General features: G+C 33.4%; 1 protein-coding gene across 3 annotated transcripts in view; it reads right to left on the bottom strand.

Moving 5' to 3' along the window:
* Positions 1-813: 813 nt before the first annotated feature.
* LOC149779581 (integrin alpha-PS1-like) overlaps positions 814-22,143 on the bottom strand; it is a 169,138-nt gene continuing 147,808 nt past the window's right edge. For all 3 annotated transcript variants that reach the window (XM_089940326.1, XM_089940327.1, XM_089940328.1), the window contains 5 exons: positions 19,205-19,369; positions 15,112-15,231; positions 14,419-14,523; positions 11,471-11,596; positions 814-11,007 (listed from right to left, as the gene is read on the bottom strand). In XM_089940326.1, the coding sequence (XP_089796452.1) occupies positions 10,903-11,007; positions 11,471-11,596; positions 14,419-14,523; positions 15,112-15,231; positions 19,205-19,369 (621 nt within the window). In that variant the 3' untranslated portion in view covers positions 814-10,902. The remainder of the gene's footprint in view (positions 11,008-11,470; positions 11,597-14,418; positions 14,524-15,111; positions 15,232-19,204; positions 19,370-22,143) is intronic.

Below are 22,143 nucleotides of genomic sequence, written 5' to 3'. Positions count from 1 at the left end.
GGATGGCAGGCCACTCACTTAATGGCAGTAAATTATGATAAGGGATGGCAGCTAACCTACTTAAAGGCAGTAAATTATGTTAAAGAAATACAGTTCACTTCACTCATTTAATGGAACTTTATTATTTTAAAGGATCGGCAGTTCACTTCACTTCTCTAATGGCACTAAATTATGTTAAAGGTATGGCAGTTCACTTCACTTCTCTACTGGTACTAAATTATGTTAAAGGTATGACAGTTCACTTCACTTCTCTAATAATACTGAATTATGTTAAAGGTATGGAAGTTCACTTCACTTCTCTATTGATACTGAATTATGTCAAAGGTATGGCAGTTCACTTCACTTCTCTACTGGTACCAAATTATGTCAAAGGTATGGCAGTTCACTTCACTTCTCTACTGATACTAAATTATGTCAAAGGTATGGCAGTTCACTTCACTTCTTTACTGGTACTAAATTATGTCAAAGGTATGGAAGTTCACTTCACTTCTCTGTTGATAATAAATTATGTTAAAGATATGGCAGTTCACTTCACTTCTCTATTGATACTGAATTATGTCAAAGGTATGGCAGTTCACTTCACTTCTCTACTGATACTAAATTATGTTAATGGTATGGAAGTTCACTTCCCTTCTCTATTGATACCGACATATGTTAAAGGATTGCAGAGCTCTGCTAGACACAATAAAATTGGACAGACAGACAGACAGACAGAAAGATGGAAAAGGTGACTAATATTTAGGACTTAAACACTGACCCATACTGAGATCAGTTAATGCAGATTCTGACAGATGAACTAACAGAAAAGGAGAATTATGTAACAGTTATTCAATTATTTATTAAAGCATTACGTATTGTAATTAGGAATCATGAATAAAATGAAAAGTTATTTATAATGCCAATTGTGAATGATTACGGGTCTTTGATACAAGCAGTACAAATAAGAAATATCAAATTCTCTTATTATTGCATTATATAATATTTATTTGATGTCAGTATCCAAATATAATGTTCATACTGCAGTAGAACTTTAATGCCATAGTTATAAATATTAATATTTTTACACTACAACTAAGAGAGGAGAAACACTAATATTCCTGGACAAGTTTTAATGACTGGCGTTTTATTAACTGTGTGTGTGTCTATATATATATATATATATATATATATATATATATATATATATATATATATATATATATATATATAAAAGAATATAGCTAGTAGACACTTCCTGATATAATAACTCAGGCCACACCATACAATATACCTTGAAGAATACTTCATTCCATACTCAGGCTTTTCAATACAAGCAAGCAAGCACAATCTTCAACATAAACAAATACTAAAATTGATGTTTTCTTTATTTAAATTTCACTTAAGTCTTATTTCAACATGTACCTAACTTGTTGCATATTTACTTTCTGTGATTAGTTCACACTGCATTCTTTAAACATGTGACTGGTGGAGAGGTGTTTGACAACATACTTATAAAGTCTTAGTGATTTTGTTATATTATTTTGAAGAAGAATTCAAAGTGATTTTTCTTGTTTCTTCTGATTATAAAAAGGTAGTACATGCCTGACAGAAGTCTGATGGAATGCAAATTGAACACTGACTGTTCATATTCTGCAAGTCCCCCCACAAAAAAAATGTTTTTTTAAAAAAAAAGACATTTTCCAACAAGTCTGTGCACTATATGGAAATCTAACTCTAGGGACTAAGATTTGTCAAAAAGACTTAGCAAGCCTTTCAGTGTAATTTCAAATACTACTGACAATGTAATTTGCACAAAATGAAGACAAAGAGTTTGTCAAAACATAAATTTAACTGAATGATCGTTTATAAAATAAATTATGTATGTAGCAGTCATTAGGTCTTTCCTACAATAGATTCATTTACCACTCACTGTATGGTACATTCTTCAAAATGCATGCTTCTCATTAAGCATGCCACAGAACAAAACGTATATTGATCCATGTCATTTGATTATACTAGACAATTTTTAATAGATATAATTGCAAAAAATATGGGGAATAAACGAAGTAAAATCAAGATGGATGCAATTCTGTCTTCAACAGGAATGCCTATCTATGTACATGTATTCAGCATTTACAGGAAATAATCTTAAAATATTTAATAAAATCTATACACATCATTTATTGTTCATCGATTTTATGTACAGATATACATGAATAGAACTAAAGGGCTGGCAAATGTACATCATAGGAAAGCCTGCTACTCCCAAAAATATGTATTTAAAAAGTTAAAAAAATTAAATACACAATCATGGAGTGGCTCTATATCTGGCAGTAAAGATACATTACACTGTTGATAAATTACTGGTTGTGAAACATTTGAAGTTCGTGATACATAATATATTTCATCAAATATATTCAAAGGCTTAGTTTAAAATAGGTCTTTTATAAACAGATGGCTGCTCAACAAACATCAACTTGTAGCATAGCTTGTAACAACTTAATACCAGTGCCCTTTTTAGTACCTTCTGGAATAGATACAGTGTATAGATGAAATATATACATTGGCCCTCTCTTGAACCCCATCCCTCCCAGAAATAAGCAAAATCAATCCTTTCTGTTTCAAATGACCCTTCTTTAATGGCCATCCGTTTGACATGGCCAGCATATTATGAGAAAGTACAATTTATTTCTAAGTGGATTCATATTCAAGTTTTAAAGATGGACAAATCTCGTGATCATTTTTTTTTTTATTTCAAAATTGCCAATGACATTTATTTCAGCACACAGATAAAGTAGCTTACTTGATTTCGATACATCGAAGTGGCAAGCTATCAATCCAATTAGCCTAACTGCTTTGCATACCTAAATTGTAATTACTTTGGTAATTACTATTATTACTACTGATAATTGTCAAGATAACAAATTCAACAGCTGAGAAGAGTCGTGTTGTTTAGCTGAAGTTAATGTGAGATTATGGCCTTTTTGCCATCACTATAATAGATTATGAAATCTAATAGACTAAGTACCAGACTGGCTGATCATGTGACTTCCTTTGTAAACAGTGCGTTTAATCTGTGATCATGTGACTTCCTTTGTAAACAGTGCTTTTAATGTAAAAGCAGCACATTTGGACAGTAGTCACTCAAGGCATTCTGAAGAAAGCCATCATAAAAAAAAATGCTGTGGAAAACAAATGCCTAGCAAGAATGAGTAAATTTTGAATGCCTAATGATTCTTAAACACTAGTGTTCAAATTTCCAACTAGTTACAGAAAATGAACACTGAAATATTACTAAAATGTATGAAAACATATGTTTAATTGTTTTTAATGACAATAACACAAGTTTTATCTAACTGCATCTATGTTGCACGTTATTTTTAAATCACATTTGTGATTCACCACCCCTCTTATACTGGCCTTAAAAGGAAATCAATGTATTTTCCAAAAAAGTTTAAAATGACATCTGACCAATGAGCTATAATAATCTTTTCTTCAGAACATACAATGCATGGCTAGTAATCAGAATTAACAAATTTATAGTCTGTGAAAATTATAAAATATATTTTCTTCTGATATGGCACCTAAACCTACAAAAACAAAAATTCTCTATGCAACAAAAAGTATGGTAAAGTAGTGTCCATCTCTTATGATACACTCATGCTATTATATCTTTGACATTCAAACAATTTATAAACTTTGAATTTTAAGATTCTCTTCAATGATACTGAAAAATATTCAATCACTACACAAGCTACCATCTTTAAATAAAGTATACTATTATTATTATAATTATTATCACTTTTATTATTTCCACTTTCAAATAAATTGATCAGACACGTCCAGTGAACTATGATAGGGCAAATATACAAGACTTCTATCAGCATTTCCTATGATCTACTTTGTCAGCCTACACAGTGGGTGGGAATGGCTAGTGCTATGAAAACTAAGCAGCTACGTCCTACATTGCTATGCTATGCTATATACATTGTGGAGAGTAAATCTCAAGCAGGCACAAAGCAGCAGCTGTACCCAAATAAACAAGTTTACATTAAGATAATAACATATTCAATGATTATGAAAATACATGGTGTAAAGAATTATGAAATGAAAACAGTAATAATAATGTGATGAAAACTACAAGACAAAATGAGCACAGGTTGAAATTTGATGATACATAAATCCTGTATCATGTAATAAAGGAATCATTGTTTGATAACTTTGTTATGCACTGCATGTAATAAAATCTGTATAGTCTAGATTGTGATATAGAACAGTGCAGAACAAGTATTTAGGACTTGTGTCATTTAACAAAATGTAATAAATAGTGAACGTACTGTATAACTGGTATTTTTCACGATTCTGAACTCTGGTGACTTTGTTGGATAAAGTATAATATTAATTTGGGCTCGTTATTGTTTAGCAACTGTGGAACACTGAGACAAGCCTCTAAGGTGGTCCATTTTAATCAAACATTTTCATGATCTCACACAGACTGCTTCATTACTACAATTTTGTAAGGAATATGAATGCAATTTCAGTAAATATAAGTTGATGTATATGAATAAATGTAAATACTTAATATGAAGATGTTTTGGCAAATATTATGTAATATATAAAATTATAGGTGTAAATGAATTTTAATAGTTAATGAGGTGTTTCTAGGAGAACAGATCAAACATGATGGAAAAGTCTGATGTCTAGCTTAATCAACCTGTTTGCAAAGAAAGCCGCATAACTGCTGTCAAGTACATCATGAGTCAAATTTTGGTTGAGCACATATACTTCAAAATGTGCATTCAAGAAAGCAGTTTCTACTATTTTGTTATTAATTTTTTAAAATGAAGAAAAAGTTGTTTTCTGGGAATTTGTAATAAAATCCAATTTTTCTTCTTTGAAAGATTTGCCGCATGTTGGAAATATTTAATTTTTTAAAATAAATATATGAGCATTTGAACCTTTTTCTTAAAGCTGCATTCCTCACCCAAAAAGTTGAAAATTGAGGTAATGACACAGCATAGTTTTGTGGCCGGCCATCCTAATCAAGAATGATGGATTAAAATTTGAATAAAATCTAACCAGATGTGAGACAAAAAGAGGAGGGGTGGTCCTGTTCCAAAATGGGGCCTGCACCAAAGCATAATAACAAACTAACGTGTAAATGAGCTAGGATGATTTCCCTGAGCTCATCAAGTACACATAATTAACTGTCAAAAGGTCAGTTTTGCACATGCAACTTGATACAGGTCACTCCCAAAATTAACATAAGAATTCACAAAAGAGTATCAAGCATTCCCAGTGTGTTGGTATCAGACACTTTGTGCCGAAATCTAAAATCTGTTTGACCTTATAAACTGTAACAAACCCAATGAAAATCAGAGCAATCATCTGAACACTGCATGTTTTACAATCCGAACAAAGCTAGTTTAGTTTTCAAAAAATCAATCTGTCACTGTGTGTAATGAATACTACTGTATTTTCACTAATTTTCATACTTACCAATTTTCATGTATTTTGTTGTTGCCCTGAACCACAAATTTAAAAACCAAAGGAAATATTAGCCCCATAAAATAAAGAAGCACCTCCCCCAACTGCCCTCTTTTGTTTTTATTGCCGTTTCATTCCTAGAGATAAACAAAGATATTTGATAAATCAACATCATTTCCTTCATCTGGGAACAAATAGTACCTTGTACATGTGTTTGTTTCATTTTAACTATTTAAGAAAAAAATTATAAAGTATTTTATATCGTTTAAATACCCATGGTATCTGGTAGCTGTAATTTCCACTCATGCCTTAAACTGATATGTTGTGAGATAATTATGGATAGAATGAAATAAGAAAAATCACATTCTATTCAGACACTGTAAATACTGAAAAGGAAATAAAGAACAGGAAACTGAAAATGTTACATCTTCGTGAAAGCAGGTCTCATTTTAATCATGCACGCTCTCTGTGTGAGCTGGAATTATCCATTCAGTCTAGTGGATGAAGTTGAATTGTACACAGGGCAGGCTAAACAAAGAGGTGATTCCATTGTTTTTCAATTTAGTCTGCATCTTTGCAATTAGATGCACAAATGTCGACATTGGTTCCTAACTGAATGGAGCAAGCAGCAGATGGTCATATGTTTGGTTCAAATGTGGAATGATGACACTATCCAGACTGATTATGATCTAAGAAGAATTTTACAACTCTTCAGCCATTGTGTTAATGCTATAGCTATCAGAAAGTAAATGATGGTGCAACTTTAAAGACAGCTTTTAATGGAAAAGATCATACAAATGTACTTTTAATATCTGATTAGCTTCATGTTGTTGGCTGCATCGACTCCATTTGATGTTAAGTGTTAGCGATTAACCTTGACAGGTGTTTGATTTGTGATCATCAACTGAAGCAGCCATTGTTTGTTGTTGTCATAATTTTCTTTTTATGTACTCTTTTGGGGGGGTGTATTTATAGATGTTAATTGATAAAATTAAATACTAACAAATACGCAAACCATAACAAGTAAATCCATGACATCTGAAAGTGTCCTTTTTTATTATTTACAAAACCACAAAAATTGAGATTCACAAAAATATACCACAGTTCAGAATTCTTAATCAACTATCCCAGTGTTACCCAAAAAACTGAAACTATTGCTCTACATGATATGGGTGAATCTTGTCGGTAAGTCGGTCACTTTTAGATTATTCCGAGTTATCAAAAACATGATCATCATCTAAGTTTGAAATTGTTTAAAAATGATTTTGGGAGGAAATGCAGCCTAATGTCAGGATGGTTATGGCTTAAATACAGCTTAAAGTCAGGATGGTTATGGCTTAAATACAACTTAAAGTCAGGATGGTTATGGCTTAAATACAGCTGAAAGTCAGGATGGTTATGGCTTGATTAAGTGCTGCTTAAAGTCAGTATGGTTATAGCTTAAATACAGCTTAATGTCAGGATGGTTATAGCTTAATTAAGTGTCCTTGAGCAGACATACTTTCAATACTTTCTTGTTATAGCAGCCAGCTATAAGACAAATAAAACCTGAGCAACGTATGTCTTTTTCTGTTCCCCCATTGGAAAGTACAGGTTATCAAGGGTTAATTAATGAGACCACAATTAAAAACTAATCACATAACACTTAATGTATACATGAATAAAGGTGTGTTTATATTTATGCATACAAAATGGAGCTAGTTATCTGGACATTCGATAAGGGCTGTTTCACTGAAACATAAATGGTACCCAGGAAAGGCATTTAAAAAAAATATGTGCTAGGGTTCATTGATTTTACTGACTTCATATTAAAATGACAAGAAAATTCTAAATTGCATCTATGGGCGAGTACCCCACTTTAAAGGTGCCTTCCCTGGGTACCATGTATGTTTTAATGGAACATCCCTAACCAAATGATTAAAAGATAAAAAATAATTTGATAATAATGTATAAACGAATATACATACGTATATATTTATGCATACAAATGGGGTCTGTTTGCAATATGCAAAATAAAAAAGTTAAAGATTCACAACCGAAATGAAAATGTTAAAAACACTAGAAAAAAACACAAAGGAATCTCCCAAACATACAGCAGCTAAATTACAAAACATAGGACATGGTGACAGATCATATAGATGGTTCTACATAAAATGAAAATTCTCTGACATGTTACATAACCCATAAACTATGAAGTTTAACTAAGATTCCTATCAAAGCTTTCCATGCAATCAGTTTCACAGCTCTAGTGTTTAGTTCCTTCTGACAACTTTTTTAGTCTCTTGAAGGAGGAAGAATATATTCTGTATTCTACTAGTACAAGATCATATGCACGAAATGAAAGTATTCTGAGACAAACCATACTTGTTAATAGCAAATCTGACTGAAAGTGGGCATGAATGTAGAACATCATTATTTTGGAGCAGGCAACACCACTAGAAAAGAAATGATTGTTTCAGGCGAAAACATTTCAGAACCCACCCTGAAAAAATTAAAAATGCATTCTGGTTGCCTCAGGTACATTTAATCGAAAAGCTAATGTGGAAAAAAATAATTGGGCATAATTTTATATGCAAATACTGCATCTAACACAAGCCATACAACCCAAGTATGACAGAACATGTTTTACATGTATTCAAAGGAAAAGAAATTCAGTAAAACATCTCCTTGTGACCATACCTAACAAATGCTCAAGTAAGTTCACTTCCTAATCAAAAGTACTTTTCAGGATTCCAGGCTGTTTTTTTTTTTTGTGAGGTTTACTTTTCAGGATTCCAGGCTGTTTTTTTGTGAGGGTTATTTTTCATTCTATGAAATCAGACCACTTCTTTAACAAGTTCACCTTTCCTCATTACACCTGGTGGTCTAAACTGGTAGGTAGTTAACTGTCTACCATATATTTCTATCAGGATAAGATCAATAGGGGCAACCTAATTAATAGGGGCAACCTAATCAATAGGGGAAACCTAATTAACAAGGGCAACCTAATCAATAGGGGCAACCTAATTAATAGGGGCAACCTAATCAATAGGGGAAACCTAATTAACAAGGGCAACCTAATCAATAGGGGAAACCTAATCAATAGGGGCAACCTAATTAATAGGGGAAACCTAATCAATAGGGGAAACCTAATCAGTTTTGTCAAAAGATGGGAAGGTCTTAGTATCTGACAGAATCAATAGCAGATAGTTCCCCAACTTTTTAAATCAAAGTACTGAAAACACTTATGTCTTCGAGGGCTGAAGCCATACTTATTTACATGAGATCAGATGGAAAAACACAACTCCAGAGATACTGCTATTCCTATTCCAAACCGACTATGCTAAATAATCATTATAACATTATTTCTAAATTTTCTTTTCCTTATCTGTCATGAGAGAAAATATTCCACCACTTGAAACATTATTTGAGGAAAAACTGGTGATTGGCTTTTAAAAGCATTTTTAACAATCAAATATCACCATCAATGAAACAAGTATCCAAGGCAGATTACTGTGTGGTCCCATCATTTATTTAAATTTTAGCTGCCTTCCTTGATGTATAAGCTTAACCTGAAAAGCATGTGGATCTATACTTTGTGACTGGTTTTAGGAAGATAATATAGTTTGTTACTATTATTAGTAATAGAAATTATATTTGCTAAAAGAGAATGGGTACAATGTCAAAGACATGGAGAAATAAGATACAACCAAGCTATAATTTATGTAATTACTTGCACCAGGTTGGACTTTGTAGCTTGTTTATAAGATGCAGTTAATAAGATATGGTGATACTAAATAATGCCGACCGACGTGTCAGAATTATCATCAAAAAGGTAAATAGAGTTTTGTTCTTTTCTTCCTTTTATACAAGTAACTAATATTTGACATGTAACCAAGGGTCAGTACTAAATGCATATAATAAAACAATATACGACATTAATGGAATGTTTGCATGTCCTGGACATTTATACCACAGTATATATCTAAAGAAATATATCTATATCTAGATCAAAATGCATGTCTACCATCAAATAAACTTTGCCATTATGCAGTTAAAAATTATGTCTGATACTATTCAACCCTAACACTGTCAAGTACTTAATATTTCATGCAGTAAAAAAGGGTTGATTGGTTGTTTTTTTTGGCATGTTCAATTACTGGAAATGTCTTGTGGAGGAAATGGGAGATTAGTGCCTTTCCACCAAGGATATACTAAGGCAGCTAACATGGAGTAACTTTGGTGGGTATTGAAGCAGAGTTGCTTGGAATCCAAGCCTAATGCTCTGCCAACTGAGGTACCATTGCCCCCTCCTTCTGAAGTACACAATTCCTATGCCTACAACACAAAGCAAGAACTGCAATATTAATGGAAAGATGTTAGATGGTTCTTAACAGCACTTTCAGCTCTATATTTAAGGAAAGTACATATACAAAAAATTCCTGTTATAATGGACCTTACTATACTAAACACACCTGTTATAATCTATCAAAACAAATAATGTAGTACAAAAAGGCACGATGTTTAAAAAAGTATAATTATATATTTTCCTCCTATTGTATGCCATAGTTTGGCTTGAGGTTTTTGTAGAATGTGTTAAAAAAAATATTTGTCAAAATGATTAGCAATCATACCTTACCACATCAATACATAATATCAAAACATGTATGCAAAATAATGTAAACCTAATTAAAATGTGTATACCAAACAAATCAAAAGGGACATTACTCTGCAGAAAATTAAAAGTGGATAATGTCTTAATAGGTGCTGAATTGAAAGGCATTAAATGTTCATGCATTTTATCTCTGTTTGGTAAAAAAAAAATGATTTCCTAAAACTCCACAAAATCTCCTGCATGCCTAAACTTTCTGAAAGGCATGTATGACATTATGAAATGAGCAAAATTTGGGACAAATTACATCTGAATGAAAGAAATGTTACTTATAAAGAGTACAAAACAAAAAAGCCTATAATTTTCATTTTCTTTTCAGTATTTTCTAAAAAGATTTTAAAGTCATAAATACTAGTGACTAGTGTAACTGCTTTAGTACTTTTCACTGCTGCATCTAATCTACATTATGTATTTTTTTTAAATATGCAAGTAAACAACATGTGGCTTTATATGTTTACAAAACTCAATTCTGTGGCAAAATTATTGAGCAACTTTCTAAATGAAGTCATCTTCTTTCATCTTTTTTGTTTCCCCCCTTCCTGAGTCCTATATCATAATATATGCCCTCATTGATCAAAGATGGTGATACTGAAAAGTTTTTACTTCTTTCTATCCCTCTGTCTTTTTTTCTTCAAATTAACTTTTCTATCCTTCTTTCTTTCTTTTTTTTTAAAAGTAATTTTAAGGCAACTCTTTTTCTTAGATCATTTAACCTCCATGATTTTAGATGCGGAATATGCAAATAAGATAATTATATAAAAGTCCTAGAATGCTAATAAGAATTGCTAGGATATGAAGGACTCGGACTCATCAGCATAGTCCTTCTTCTTCTCCACTTTGGCAGAATAGGTTAGCTGGTCCTCTGGCCTTGTTCTCTTGAAGAACCCAAGCTGAAATAGTGAGAAGGTGTTGACTCGGTAACAACAGTATTACTCAATGTTGGTTACATCACAAAACAGAAACGGAAAAACGAAAGAAAATAGTCTAGTCAAGGTTGAAATAGCAGGAAGGAAGAATAATCTGATGCAAAAATAAAGGTAACATTATATACCTCTTATACACAAGTGGCAGGTGATAAATAATAACATTAATGGGTTTGGGGGGGTTGGGATAGGGGAGGGACTGACACAGTATGGCTTGAATCCTACCAAAATAATAACATTTTATAAATTCCTATGCCTGTGACGGATTTTTCATTTTTTTTTACTACTTGAATTATGTAAAGGAAAAGAAAACAATTTTTCAGAACAGATTGGAAATTTAGAGCAACAAAGTTTTGCTTGTTGTACTGCATTCTTAATGGAGACAAATGAGAGATCTAGTGGAGAGAGAGAGTGAGAAATAAGGACTCACCTTCCACAAGAGGACAACTAGAACAATCAGAAGTACTAAACCACCTAATATTGCAACCACAATAATCCACCATGCAACTTCTCTTTTCTCAGCAATTTTTATACCAGGTATAGCCTCTGTTATGGCCTGAAAAAGGAAAGAGAAGCATTCTAATTATGGCAAAGTTCAAACTAGAAATGACATACAACCACCATCACCATCACCCCATTTCAAGCTGATGTAAAGACTCCTACTAAAATTGCACTCATTCTTTTTTAATACTTAACCTTAAATCACTACAATGCAGCATTATCAAATTACATACTGATGTAATGACGTGCTGTCATTTGTCATTCTGAAATATTTCCTCAAGAGTTATTTCTACAAAATAATGTTAAATTTTGCTACTCTTATTATAACTGGAATAACAACAGTAATGAAAGCATATGACATGTGTCATGTGTAGTCACATTCCAACTTCCATCATCAGATTAGCACATTTCCACTTTGTTATTAATTTTAAGTCACTTGTATACATGTATCATGCTCTAAATTTAACTTCGAGTGATTGATGTCTGTGTAGATTTTATCGTGAATCTTTTCAATTTGTTGCATTCTGTACATTGGATTTGTTCTCTGCATCTGTGGTTATTTCAAAAAAGGTGTTAGGTGCCTCCTGATTGGTTGTTTGAAATGTGTCTTCAGCATTGACAGGCTCTTGGGTGGTTGTTTGGGTTGCACTTAGGAATCGATGATAAATCTGCTTCTTCTATCCTTTAATTATTTTTTAAAAAAAACAGGCATTGAAACCATCTCCAATTTTCTTAGTAAACTCCATCAGACCAAATTTAAAACAAAATTATTTTCCAACATGTTTGAACCTGGTGTCATGGATGGAAGAGCACTCAACTTAATTGTATCAGACCCACATGCCAAGTTTGTTTCAATCAATAAATAGTTTTTGAAAAGCTAAACAAGGAAATTATTAACCTGGCATCATTTAAGGTATTCTTCAGATGGACATGGTTTGATTAAAATCCATTCATACTGTTTAGTATTATCATCCTCAGTTTACAAAAATGCTACCAATGGCTCTGATTGACCTAATTGTCATTTATGCTTGAAATTCCAACTGCTTCACACATGTGACTATATGCTGGTGGTCTCTTTTCATTCAGAACCAATTACATTTTGCAAAATGTTGTTTACTGAAAACCTTGTATCATTTGTGTAAGAGGATTAGTGATACGATTTTGAGATGACCACTTTAGTGTCATGTTGGAGGTCAGACAATAACCAGAACAAGTTACACACAGCTATAGTGTTCTTTTTTAATGAAAATCCCATAATGATTCAATCATCCATTCAGGACATGTCTGTAAATTTTCATCAAAGCAGCCATTCTAGAAGTTTGATAGGTATTATTGTCATAAAGGAACAACTTTACATAAAACTAAAAAAAAGTGTTTTGGATTTTTAACATAGTTTTAAAAAAAAATTCAGTCATATTGCTATGATGTCTGCAGTGTGGCAGTTTATAGTGATGTCTAGCACTAGGGCATCATGCTACAGACATGTAGCGTCATGTTCCACCCAGTATTATACTGACACCAGGCTGACCAGTATTAACACTAACCTATTAATGCTGAGTGCCAAATGAGAAAGAGTCTTTGATATGACTCGGCTGGGGTTCAAACACATGACCTTCCACATCCGAGGCAGACACTCTAATGACTAAGATCAACAGAGATGTCAACTAAGAAGAAGTGGTTTCTTATTTTAGATGCAAGAGTATGATGAACAACAAATTATAAACCTGCCAAATATTTAATGATTTTCTATGTATGTAACTAAATTTTTTGTGTAAAAACAATTGTTCTTCTTCCATTCTGAATGACCATGACCTTTTGACCCTCAAATCAATAGGTTTATTATTTACCCTAAGTGCAAGTCAAAAGTTTCACGGCAATCCTCCAAATAGTTTAGGAGAAATACCAATGACAAACTTGTGCTAATGAACAGATGGATGACAGATGGCAGATAACAGGCAACAGAATGTCCACATAAGCTCTTCTGGTCTATGACCAGTAAAGCTGAAAGAAAACAAACCATGGTGGTAAACCATCCATTCAAGAATAAGAACTAAATCAAGATTTTCCATTTGGGAGGTCATATTAGCATCAATTTCATTAAGGACCCACTACATACAGTGAAAAGAGTTTAGTGACAACCCCTTGGTGATACAACCCCTGGTGATACAACCCCTTGGTGATACAACCCCTTGGTGATACAACCAAAGAAACAGTCAGTAATAACATGACCTGGTCATCATGCTGAAGCACCAATTTCACTGATGACAACTGGAACTAAATTCTTAGGTGGAACCCCATGTTTATATGACCATCTGTTCAGGATCAATAGCCATAACAAGACAATAAAATGGTTACCATGGGAGCCATATTTGGAGATCTAATTGGCAGCAATTTGAGATCATTTACAAAACATAAGAAGTAATTTTAGTAAAAAAACCCATGCCACCATGGCCATCGTTAAGAAGAAATGATTTTGGCTCCCATACTGGACATCACACAGGCACTTTTAAGTTTAGTACCAACATGACATAAGAAGTCATAGCGTGAAAATCCCATGTTGACCTGACCACCAATTCAGGAGTAACAATAGGATTTTCAACAGTTTTCATTCAGGACCAATCTGACATGGCAAGAAGCCATTTATTAAAAAACCCCATGTCATGACAATCCATTCTGAAGGAGTATCAATACCAAGATGGCCTCGTTGGTGGCCATAATGTATGTTCACGGGACATATTTTATTTAACTGAGATCAAACTGAACACATGACTTTCCTTGATGGAGAAGTAGCGATAGTAAATAACAGATGACAACCAACTACGTAAGTCCTTCTGGATTCAGACCAATAGAAACAAGCAAGTGGTTCAAAGTACTTACATAACCTATGTCATTTTCTGTACTACTTTGCTCGATGTTGAGAGATTTGTCTAGGAATATTCTAGCATATGATTCTATGTATACTTTGCTGACGTCTTTGAAATCCTGAAATGACATGAAAAATCACTGTATTCTTTGCCTGATAAATTGCTCAAAATTTGACAGAAAAATAATTTTCATGGTGATGAAGAATGAAGAATATTGTGGCTACTCTTAAATTAGGTTTATGATATATATATATATATATATATATATATATATATATATATATATATATATATATATATATATATATATATATATATGAATATGAGAGCAAAGAAGATAAAATATAAGTAAAGTAATTATGGGTATTTTTCCTTCTTAGTGAGAGTTGAATTTTAATCTAAAAAAACTGGCCACCTACACAGACTTGTTATGAAAGACTGTCTTTTGAGACCATATCTGTTGGCAGATGGTGTGGTCTCTCATATCAGGTGGTCTCTCAAGACAAGTTTTACTGTACTACTTATTCACCGTTTTCTCCAAGTAGCTGAAAGAAATCTTTGTGTGTTCTTTTCTTGTTCCTGAATGGTTTGAATGTAAAGTAACACATTTTTTATTAGGCATTATCTTAATTAAAAATATCTGCATGGACTGCAAAATTGAAAAAATGGCAACATGGATTTGTCAAATGTATGAGGGTGAACTTACTTCCAGGAATGTGCTGTCCCACAGTCTAGCACGCAGTGTTACTTGCGTGTACTGGCCCTTTTTCAACTGTCCTATATCACAATGAATCTGGTGACATTTAGCACTACCACCTGTACAGTCCTGGAAAGAGTACCGACAAAAATTTTTTATTATATTAACATAATACTATACTAATTCTCTGTATTGATTGGTTTCATCCATTTCATTTTGCTTTTGTTCATTTGAAACAAAGTGGAAATGTATTAACCGAAGTTGGCTTTGCTGCTTTTGAGATTGAAAAAAGGGAGAGAATTGTATCTCTTATATTTTGTTTTATTAAAATTGTGCCTTAATGAAATAAATGCATTACAAAAAAAAAAAAAATTAATGATAAAATAGAACTAAAGTTAATATAACAAAGTCTAAAAAGAAAGTTCTTGAGTATTTATTTATTTAATTTTGTTCAAAACAATGTACAAATCTGCTTTAACAAAGATAGCAAATGCATGGCTAAAAATGAGTCTATCTGATTCGAGTCAGATTAAATTTTAGCTGGAAAGTTTGCTACCAATAACAAGTGGATTTTGACAGTAATAATAAAGAACAGGTTAGGTCGAGAAAAAAAGACAAATAAAGATGGATAATCCAGGCCTTTGTAAGATGAGGCCTAGAAACAGGCAAGACAGAAAATATACAAATAGCACACACGTGACACCACAGAAGACACATAGAAGACATTTTATTTTTCATTTATTTCTTATTTTTGGGGGGCTATTATACAAGAAATGTCTCTCCAACATGTATGGCAAAAACATTTTTCGGAAACAAAACCAACATAAGAGGAAAAAGTAAAGATGTTCCTAACTCCCCTAATTTTGTTGTAAATGTTTTTACCTATAGACAACCAAATGAAATGACTAATTTGGTATAAAGTCCAATTCTGCAATGCATCAGAGTGAATTTATTATTGTTGTCAAGTAGGATTAATTAACTTAATGGAGACGTGAATAACGTAGTCAAATTTATACAGCAAACATTAGTTTTCATCTCTGAAATCTAATGCAGTTTCTATTTATTTGTTCTAATTCACAAAGTGTCTGTTTTTTGTTGCGGCAGACATAATTAATGTAGGGACACAGACTCAAGCATCATAGGAAACTTATATTTTTCAGAGGTGAAAATGTTGGAATGAAAAAAATACAAAAATGATTTTGCCAAAAAGTTTCTATATTTCACACTTACATAGAAAATAAAACAGCATTTTTTACAGTAATGAAACTGAATTACCAGAAAGCTCAACACTTGATTGGTACGAGTGCATCAGCAAGAAAATGTGTCTGTGTCTGTCAGGCATTCTACATCACTTGTGGCTCATTTTTCATCTGGTCTTTAAATCTGTGGTTTGGATAATCCACAAAATGTATGGAAAATGGCACCCCATAAAAATCTTAAACCGCAGTATTTGCCAGCAATTTTATTTCTCATTTCCTTTCATTCAAGTATGGACTTGCTAATAATGAATGGCATCACATCAAGGACAGTGCCTCAATAATGACACCACTTCAAAGGCGTGAAAAATTGTTTTTAACATAAAGAATCTGATCCTAGCTCAAACTGATATGGGGTTTCGATCCAAGAATGTTAGTGGCACCAAAGAAATAATCAAGTTTCAAATACACTGATTAAATTCATTAGTATTTCATTCTCTTTTAGTTTATCATTCATCATTATACAAATTACAGTTGCACAATCTGTCTTCTTCTAAATGCATTTATCATTTTGTTTAACCATAATAGTTAAATACCACAATGTTCTTTTGCTTTCAAATGGGTAACACAGTGAAACTTACATATAGTGGCTCATTTAAGACATTTTGTTTGTAGACTGGCCACCTCTGTAAGAAGTCCAAAAGTTTACCAGTAACAACAGTGACTGCAATGCTCAATTTTTAATCAATCTGATCATTTGATTTTTTAAGGTCCGTTTCATCACTTTAATGGCTACTGAGTACATCCTGCCATGGCACCATGCCAAAGTCACACCATGGAAACCAATCCAGACTGGCTTATGTGGGTATTCAACATCACCATACAGTTTTAATATGGAATATACACAGCAACCTTTCACAGCATTTGAACCTGTCCATATGGACTTGGTACACACACTTGCAATCAAGAATGCCCCAAAGCCATGTGAACTTGATCCGATTCTGACATCATTGCTGTTTGAGTGCTTAAATCCAATATTGTCTCACAAACCAATGTTACAAATACTTCTCTCTCATCATGGGAATTCACATCATTTTTCTAAACTGCCACTGTAAAGCTTCTGGTGAAGAAACTGATGCTTGATCATAATGATTTAAAAAATTATCACCCTGTCTCTAACCTCCCATTCATATAAAAGTCTGAGTAAAAGTTGTTCTATCCCAACCTGTATCTCACCTGAATTCAAGCGGTCTTTTTAGCAATGCACAGCCTACATATCACCTTGCCATAGTACTGAAAATGACATTGACATTGACATTGTACTGAAACTGACATTGTGAGTGTAGTTAATGACCTTCACTGTGCTTTAGATACTGGAAAGATTACAGTCCTCACTCTCTGGACTTGTCTGCAGTATTTGACACAATAGACCATGATATACTATTTCAGTGTCTCAGCATGTACTTGGTATTCACAACACAGCCTTACTATGGTTCAAGTCCAACTTATTCAACAGGACACAAATTGTGTACCCATAAATGGAAAACATTCCTGCCCAGTTGATGTATGTTTTGGTGTTCCACAAGGCTCTGTTTCTTGCCATATTCTCTTCATTTTATACAATCAGCCACTCTCAAGTGTCATAGATCTATATCAGATGTCTGATCTCATGCTGATGACACTCAAATATACAAATCTAGCTGCCCAACTTTTGATGATGCTACCATTCAAGGCATAGAGGTGTATTTCCAATGTGAAGTCATGGATAACCTGGGTGTCATTCTTGACAGTACTCTCTCATTATACCAGCATAAAATGAACATATGCAAGGCTTCACATCTGGAGCTGAGATGCATCAGCTCCATTTGCAATTTTCTTTTCAGATGATGTCGCTAAAACACTTGTGCGTTCCTTAGTACTTTCAAGGCTTGACTATTGTAATTAACTTCTGTCTGGTCAATCTCAGTATCTGCTACAGAAACTTCAAAAAAGTTCAAAACTCAGCTGCTTGGACCATCCTCAGAGTATGAAGAACTAAGCACACCTCTCCCCTGCCCATTGATCTCTGACACAAGGACAATGTGATCTCATTCACAAGTGCTCTTAAAACACACCTATTTTGACTACAAAAACAGACTTAAAAGACGTAATGTTTACTTCCTTAATTATTGGCTTGATGTATCTGTTTGAGGTTGGACTCATAACTGAGTACATACGGTATCTGCTCTTCACTTTTTTGTTATTATGCTTATAATAATAAATTAAGATAAATCTGTTAATCAAATACATTCAACTTAACCAATAACAGAGCTAAGATTACCATGTTAATTTGCAGAGAACTTTCTACAAAATTAAGGTTTATGCTGAGAAAATATTACCAGCTACTGAACAAATGGATATACATCAAGGACTTCAAGCACTAGATTAATGGAAGAAAAATAATGGAGCTGAAACAACTTGGTTTGGTAAATCTAACAGGATAAAGACTGTGGAATGTCTCACCATATTGGCCCAAGAAGTCTTGTAAACTTGATGCCTGTCCAGTGGCCAAAAACCAGCAATTTTTGGAGCTGACCAACAACATTTTTAAGGGATTTTGCTACTTGTTTTAATACTGCCTGGTCAGAAGACAATCAGATTCTAAACATGGGGCAAATGTTTAGGAAAACTTTGGACTCCAGGTACAATTAACCGATGATCTCATACTTGGCATGTGACACAACTGATCAACAGTCTGTAGGAATTAATTAACAGCTAATGAGAGACTGGTTCTATTATATTTTGTTCATTTCTTGATAGCAAACTCTTGGTAATAAGTTACAGTCTTTTTCATAAAGACGCATTAAAAATCCTCAGACTTTAAAACCTGTCATGGTTTATACTTAAACATTTATATTTATACTTACAATTTTCACACTGTTTTTCTCTCTGGCCTCTCCCACTCTTGGTGTTTGTTCATTACTTGTACCCGAGTCACTTTGGACATTTGATTCTGCTTCACTTTGCCGTCGCTTTCTACCAACACTAACACTTTTACTGTCGTTACCAGCAATGGTGTAAGTAACCTGCTCCTGAAAGCACAGTAGAAGCTGATACTTAACACAGTATATGTTATTATGTATACAGCCTGAAGGAGACAAATTCCTAATAAAACCAAATGATTTGTGAAGTGGTATTTTTTTTTAGTTAAAAAGCAAAATATATTGTGATAGTTCTTGACATCTTGCATTATAATGTGACAAATTTTGTGGTCAAATATGTATATACAGTGAAACCACTCAAGACTCAAAACCAATCAACTAACCTTTTAACTGGCATCTGGCAGCTACCTGGCCACATTTTGAACAAGTTTCATTTTTATGGGGTGGGCTTCAATTTAGTGTAGCAAGTTCCTCAAAGAGACTGATGTTCTACATGCTTTAAGGAATTCAAAGGAACTCAAGATAAGACTGTTTCTTCTTTACAAATGCAGAGTGCTGAAGCAATCTCTGAGGTTTGGAGCAAATAACAAGATTTTCAAGATGGCTGCAGTGGCAGACATATTAGATTTAAGTGGCCACATTTTCATTGAGGACAAACTTGACCTCATTAGAAGTCCTTTAATGCCAATATGACCATCAATTCAGGAGTAGCAGCTAAAACAAGATCTTGAAGATGGCTGCCATGATGTCAGATCATCAACATTTTCACTCAGAACCAACTAAATACTGAAAGAATTTTTGGGTGAAAACCCCATCTTGATATGGCCATCCATCAAGGAAGAGTACCAGTAAGAAGATTTTGGCCACCATGGTGGCTATAATAAGGGTGCAACTGACACCATTTTAATTTAGAGCCACCCCATGTTAATTTAACATTCTGTTGATGAGAAAGAGCAATAACAAGATTTTCAAGATGGCTGCCATGGTGCATCTTGGAGGGCAATTTGGACCAACTTAACATTGAAAGAAGTTTTTTAATTCAAACCCCATGTTGAAATGACCATTAATTTAGGAGGAGTAGCAAAAACACAATGCTTCATTTAGGACTAACCATAAACCATAAGTATCACTTTGTGAGAACCCATGTCAATGTAGCTTTCCATTCAAAAGAAGAGATAACAAGATTTTCAAGATGGCTGCCATATTGGAAATTAGATCAGCCCATTTTCATTTAGGTCCAACAAGACATTGTAAGAAGTCATTTAGTGAAAACCCCATGTCAGTACGATGTTCCATTCATGAGAAGTAACGATAGCAAGACTTTCATGACAAATGCTGTAGCGGCCATACTGGATGTCAGATGGGCACCATTTTCATTTAGGACCATGTACAACAACATAAGATGTATTTTTGTGCAAAACCCTATATCAATATGATCAATCCATTCTGGAGTAGCTATAACAAGATTTTTAAGATGGCCATTGTGGATGCCATACTGGAAGTTGGGATGCCACCGTTTTCATTTAGGAACAACAAGACCAAGTAATGAATGAGTTTGTAAAGTTCCATGGCAATCCTACAAGTAGTTTAAGAGGACGACATAATAACAAACGTGTGCTAACGGACAGATGAATGCCAGATAATGAACAATATGACTAAAAATGAAATCTGGGGCAGTTGGGTTTTCAGAATAGAGTTTCTTTTGTTTACTGCATATTTTGCAAGTTGAAATGAAAGGAAATATTGGAACCAGAAAAATATTTTGCTTTGTGAGGATTCAGTCTTGAGAGGTATTGTTGTATTTCATCTTAAGTCCTAACAGGGCTTTAAATGCAGCCCTTCAGATATTAGGGTTATAATGGTGAAAGGTTACTATACCAAATGATGAAAGACTACTGTACCAAATGATGAGGAACTACTGTACCAAATGATCAAAGGTTACTATACCAAATGATGAGAGACTACTGTACCAAATGATGAAAGACTACTGTACCAAATGATCAAAGACTACTGTACCAAATGATGAGAGACTACTGTGCCAAATAATTAAAGACTACTGTACCAGATGATGAAAGACTACTGTACCAAATGATCAAAGACTACTGTACCAAATGATGAGAGACTACTGTACCAAATAATTAAAGACTACTTTACCAAATGATCAAAGACTACTGTATTAAATAATCAAAGACTACTGTATTAAATGATGAATGACTACTGTATTAAATGATGAAAGACTATTGTACCAAATGATGAAAGGCTATTGTACCAAATGATGAAAGACTATTGTATTAAATGTTGAAAGATTACTGTACCAAATAATGAAAGACTGCTGTACCAATGATGTTGTTGTTGTTGTTGTTGTTTTGGGGCTTAACGCCATTTTTCAGCACACGATAGGCTATACATCGCGGCCAGTATTAATGGTGGAGGAAGAACCCGGGAAAACCCCAGAAAGAACCACCGACCCACGTACCAATGATGAAAGACTACTGTACTAAAGGATCAAAGATTACTGCTCCAAATGATCAAAGATTACTGTATCAAATGACCAAAGATTACTGTATCAGACAATCAAAGCTGTTCTATTACTTCATATATCAATGTCATACTAGATGGCAACAATGAATTATTATTGAAATTTGTGAAGAAATTCAATGGTGAAAATTTTTATACAAATATTATACCAATATTAATAGAAAAGGTAAAAAGAATCAATTTAAAATCCCTCCTTCAGATAATGCTCTCATGATTTCAAGAAAAGAACAGAAATCATGCATAAAATTAAAGCTGGATACAAAAACTATTTAAAAAAGGTACAGTGCATACAATCCTAGAATGGTCTTGTACATGTATACAAATGAAACACGAAGGACACACAATAAAATATACTATATACATCAATGAAAAAACAACACTGCAAC

The sequence above is a fragment of the Sinohyriopsis cumingii genome, chromosome 17 (genome assembly GCF_028554795.1).
Source record: "Sinohyriopsis cumingii isolate HCF-2022 chromosome 17, ASM2855479v2, whole genome shotgun sequence".
NCBI lineage: Eukaryota > Metazoa > Mollusca > Bivalvia > Unionida > Unionidae > Sinohyriopsis > Sinohyriopsis cumingii.
The sequence above is the reverse complement of the archived record's forward strand: the minus strand, read 5'-3'. Positions and strand labels throughout refer to the sequence as shown.